Source organism: Borostomias antarcticus (assembly GCF_949987555.1).
Source record: "Borostomias antarcticus genome assembly, chromosome: 4".
Classification (NCBI taxonomy): Eukaryota; Metazoa; Chordata; class Actinopteri; order Stomiiformes; family Stomiidae; genus Borostomias; species Borostomias antarcticus.
In genome coordinates this window covers 11,439,018-11,444,017 of record NC_140237.1, presented here as the reverse complement: position 1 = coordinate 11,444,017, position 5,000 = coordinate 11,439,018, and the positions used below count along the sequence as shown (strand labels likewise).

Below are 5,000 nucleotides of genomic sequence, written 5' to 3'. Positions count from 1 at the left end.
CTGAAGGGCAGATGTTCAAATACCAGGGCAACAGTGCTTGCACAACAATGTACAATAGTGTTGTCAGTATACTTATGTACAGAATAATTTGTGTTTTGACCCACATCATTTACATAAATAGTAAAAAGAGTGGGCCCTAAGACTGAGCCTTGAGGTACCCCATTGGAGACTTTAAGAAGGCTGGAGGAGAGACCACTGAACTGTATACATTGCTTACGGTTGAGAAGGTAATTGGAGATCCAGCCAACAGCTTGGTCTGACAGGCTTATATCGGACAATCTCTGACATAAAATGCCATGGTCAACTGTATCAAATGCCTTGGACAAGTCAATAAAAAGTGCAGCACAGTAATTCTTGGCGTTCCAAGGTATTCACAATATAATTTAAGAATGTAATGGCAGCAGTTACTGTACTGTGCTGCTTTCTAAAATCCTATTAGTGTGGAGATAAAATGTTCAAGCACAAGTATTCCTTGATCTGGTCATTCACTAGCCTTTCAAGAACCTTAGCTAAAATAGAGAGCCTTGAAATGGGCCTGTAGTTGTTCAAGGCAGTGGGATCACCACCTTTAAATAGGGGGAGAACATAAGCAGTTTTCCAAACATCAGGAATGACATTGTTTGTATAGAGAGATTAAAAACATGTGACATTGTCTCAGCTATAATATATGTAGCCAGGTGTAAAAAGAGGTGGGGGAGGGGATTGTCAGGGCGTGCAGATTTTCTAGGGTCTAATGCTACGTTCACACCGCCCAGTTCGCCCCAATCTCGCCGCGGGATCAATGGGTTGCCGTGCGAATCCGCTGCAGAAAGTTAAAAAAATTTAACTTTTGTGAATGTCGCCGTGCGGCGAATCCTGGCCGCCGCGCCGCCGGGTTCACCTGATTCGCGCACCTGTGCCGCCCGTGCTGCCCAGTTCACGCGAATTGTATTGACTTTCTATGTAAACTCGCCGCGCGGCCGGAAAAATCTGCGCCCGGTCTGAACACAGCATAAGTCCTTTAAGGCCTTACGGACCTCCATAACAGAGAAGGGGGTGAAGGAAAAAGTGTGGCTATTGGAGGCATGACTAACAGGGGAGTAAGTGGGTGATTTACCTTCAGATAATGTGTCAAACAAAGAGCTGGAGGCTATAAAATGTTTGTTGTCTGTTTGGTAACAGGATTTACCCAAAAACTACCAGACCGATTTTCATGAAATGTGAAGGGGTGTAGTAGCATGGGCCAACTTAAACCATTACATTTTGAATCACAAGGAGGATCCACAAATTAAAACAAAACTTTGAGCGAAGCCAGCTCCACATGTGGGGGTGTGAGAGATACAAGGCTTAGACTGGGGGTACAGAGGGAGAGTCCAGAGTATACCGAACCACCCCTTACTGGCTCCAACCCAAGGGGGGCACAACAGAGCCTCCCGCACACAGCGACCCATTCACCTCTGTTAATTTGGACTTGATAGCTTCATAAAGGCTAGTTATGCTCATAGCTAGCTAGATTACTTCTGTCAGTCCTGTCATATCTAGCTAGCTAGCTAGGTAGTTGAGACACATCAGAGAGCAGAGCCGATGAGCACCCATTCAGCTAATCCCAGCTGTGTTAAACCCAGCTGCTCATAAACTGCAGCAGTGATGCACCACCAGTATATTTTTGACATTTGTCGCATCTTAAGTATTGGCACCCTAATGTCACTGTACATGCTGACGACAGGCATTCATGGGTGGAGGTATGCGCTGTTGAGCATCCTTTCTAATTTTGTTCTTGTCTATTAATATTGATTGTTGTCAATGTTTTGGTAATACAATACAATACATGTTTTAGTCATGCCAATAAGGCAGCTTGAAATGAATGAGAGAGAGAGAGAGAGAGAGGTGACAGACAGACAGACAGACAGACAGACAGACAGACAGACAGACAGACAGAGAGAGAGAGAATAAAGAGAGATAGGGAGAAACACAGAGATAGAGAGAGAGGGAGAGCGGTGGGGGAAGGAAAAACTAGGGACAGGCCATGGTGGTGTCCTGAGGGGTGTGAGACTGACCCGTAGGGGGTGCTGCTGGGCCTCTTGTTGGCTGTCCGGGAGCGGCTGGTCTTCAGATCGCCACTCATGCTCATGTCTGGAAGGACAGAAACAGGGTTACACAAGACCAGCACCGCCTGGTACACCACAGCATGGACATACAGATGATGGGGATTCATAGAGAGAGAGAGAGAGAGAGAGAGAGAGACAGACAGACGGAGATAGAGAGAGGACCGGTCATTGTCCACAGATGGGAGGGGAGAATGGAGCATTACTGGACCTGCTGGCAGCTATGATTTGGGGAATCTGTGGTTTGTGTTTTGTGTGTGTGTGTGTGTGTGTGTGTGTTTGTGTGTGTTGAAGTGAAATTAGAAGTACTTTATTTCCATTAAAGGGCGTTAGGGTGAAATCCTCCTTAGGGTGGTGCTTCACAAGGTTATGTCATCTATAGGGCACGCTGTCATGCACTGTCGACAAATTGCCTGTTTGCGTGGTAAAGGAAGCATTTTTTCACTTGCGAAAAAAATTACTGCTTAAATTGACAGTCACTCTGCCAAATGGCTTGTGCAACAAACCAGAAGCCTATAGTAATCTTCATCATTGAAAGAATTGCCTGTTTGTGGGGTGAGGGAAGCCCTGCCCTGCGAAAATTGACAGTAACAATGCGTACAGTAAATGGGTGTTTTCACTCCCGAAAAAAATCATCTGTTTAAATTGACAGCCACAATGGCGTGTGAAATATTGCTGACAGTGAAAATATGCTGCCAGTAGAATGAATGCAATTCAATAATAAATATAAATGGTGCCCAGAGAGCACACCCAGATAGCAAGCGGATCTGGGCCATATACAGGCCAGATCTGGCCCTTGTGGCTTAGTTCCGGCCCATCTATGGCCCAGAATCATTAGACATCCACTTGCTATCTGGGCAGTTCTCTGCCCCTGGATGCATTTCATGGCTCTGTGCGGGCCAAAATTGAATGGGTTCTAAATTGGCCCATGCTACACCCGTCCGAGTTTCATGAAAAGCGGTCCGGTAGTTCTTGCGTAATCCTAGTCCAAAAAATTAATGGAGGTGAATGGCCAGCCGTGTTTAGGTGGCTCGTGGACCCGCCCTGTGATTCAGATGGCCCATGCTACACCCCTCCACCAAGTTTCATGAAAATCAGTTTGGTAATTTTGGCATAATCCTGCTCACAAACAAACCAAGAAACGGCTCATGGACCCTACCCGTAATTTGGATTCGTTCCAAAATTGAATGGGTTCTAGGTTCGCTCATTCAACAGCCTTCCACCGAGTTTCATGAAAAATCGTAGCGTAGAGAATGTGAGCCACGAGTGTAGCCTACAGACGGAGAATAGCCAGTCTGCGCGCTGTGCGCATGTGTGCTGGAGCAAGTGGGGAAGCTTTATTCCGTTTCTAAAGACGTTTCTAAAGATCATATTACAGAGGAATGTGAAAACTACAATGATCCCTCGCTCTATGGAAGCACAACTAGCGATTCATAAAAATAGATTGATGAAAACAACCGTTTCGCGGCAGAAAATAATTTTTTTAGAAGCTGCATTCTCTGTGCCCTGTCCGCCGCCATTACATGGATATACTTGGCTCGCGCTGGATTTTAAATTTCTTCTACAGGCCTCCGAATTACACCAAAGTTATCCCGGTGAGTTAAACGTCTTATAATATGCCGTAAATAAGGTCCAGGTTGTCGAAAAAAAAGCCTTCTCCTTTAATGAGATATTTCTTATATCTTGTCATGTTTCCCATTTCTCAGATGACATAATTATTTAATAGTTTATTCCACCCACCAGGGGGCCCCAACATGTTCAGTATTAATATTAATATTAATATTATTGAATTGCATTCCTTAGACTGGCAGCATGTTTTCACTGGCAGCAATATTTCACAAGCTATTGTGTCAGAGTGACTGTCAATTTAGGCAGGTGATTTATTCGCGAGTGAAAATGAGTGAGAGCAGGGCCTCCCTCACCACGCATCATTTACAAACAAAACGCATCACAGTGCCATAGATGATGCCCCACCGCTCAGAGGAGGACTAAACGGATAGGGAATCCTTTATTTCCCGATGTGTGTTTAAATGGTTTCCCCTCGTTTCCCTCCCCCAGTAAAGTCTGTCTACCGGTTCCCCAGGGTCTGGGTCGGACCAGGCGTCTCCTCCCCGTCTCCTCCGTCCTGAAAGCTTCTCTGCTGGGGCTGGCGGGGCAGCTAAGCCTGGCAGTGCTCTGGAGCTCAGCCCCTGGCCGACCCTGGTCCTGGCCTGGACAGAGCCCCCAAACCTAACCCTCACCTGCCTGATCTCCCTCCATCTGTCCCTCTCCAGCCTCACACTGGGGATATGAGTGTGCGTGTGCACATTACTGCACATAGTGTTTTCTGGGCTCATCGTCTACTCCGTGATGAAGTGTCAGACAGAGTGCCTCAGTAGGACAGCTGAGAGAGCTGGGGACTCTGCTCACTGCTGGAGAGTCAACACCATTAAAACACACAATACAATTAGACTTCCTACTGCCAGACTCTCAAGTGTCCGCAGGGGATGAGGAGATAAGTGTCTATGTTTTAACACAGTTACACTATCGTTGTTGTTGTTGTTGTTGTGAGGCTGGGTACCATTGGTGTCATTAGCAGTATGGCGCTGTAGGAGAACAGTGAGTGGTCCATCAACACAGCCTGAACCAACTGCACTGAGACAGAGAGATTCTAATGGAGACCGTTCTACAAGAGCACTGTCTGCATAGCGTAGGTGTTCCCCACTGCTGCCAGAGTGCTGGAGCGCTGGACAGGGAAGCAGACAGGGTGAGGAGAGGCGTGAGGGAACAGACATACACGCACAGCAGATCACTTCAAACATAGTCTCTCTCCAGACTCAAATATTACGTGGAATCGCTGATCTGTGCATACTACATAATATAGCCACTGTGCCGTTCAAAATTAGAGTGACAGGTCGTAGCAGCAAATGAGAGACG

General features: G+C 46.5%; 1 protein-coding gene across 1 annotated transcript in view; it reads right to left on the bottom strand.

The window, feature by feature from the left end:
• The window catches only part of LOC311308360 (RNA-binding Raly-like protein), a gene marked incomplete at both ends in the record, with an annotated part of 44,765 nt that overhangs the window by 36,690 nt on the left and 3,075 nt on the right, over nucleotides 1-5,000 (bottom strand). Inside the window, one exon of the mRNA XM_084437320.1 lies at nucleotides 2,037-2,112. Coding sequence (XP_084293446.1) covers nucleotides 2,037-2,112 — 76 coding nt within the window. The remainder of the gene's footprint in view (nucleotides 1-2,036; nucleotides 2,113-5,000) is intronic.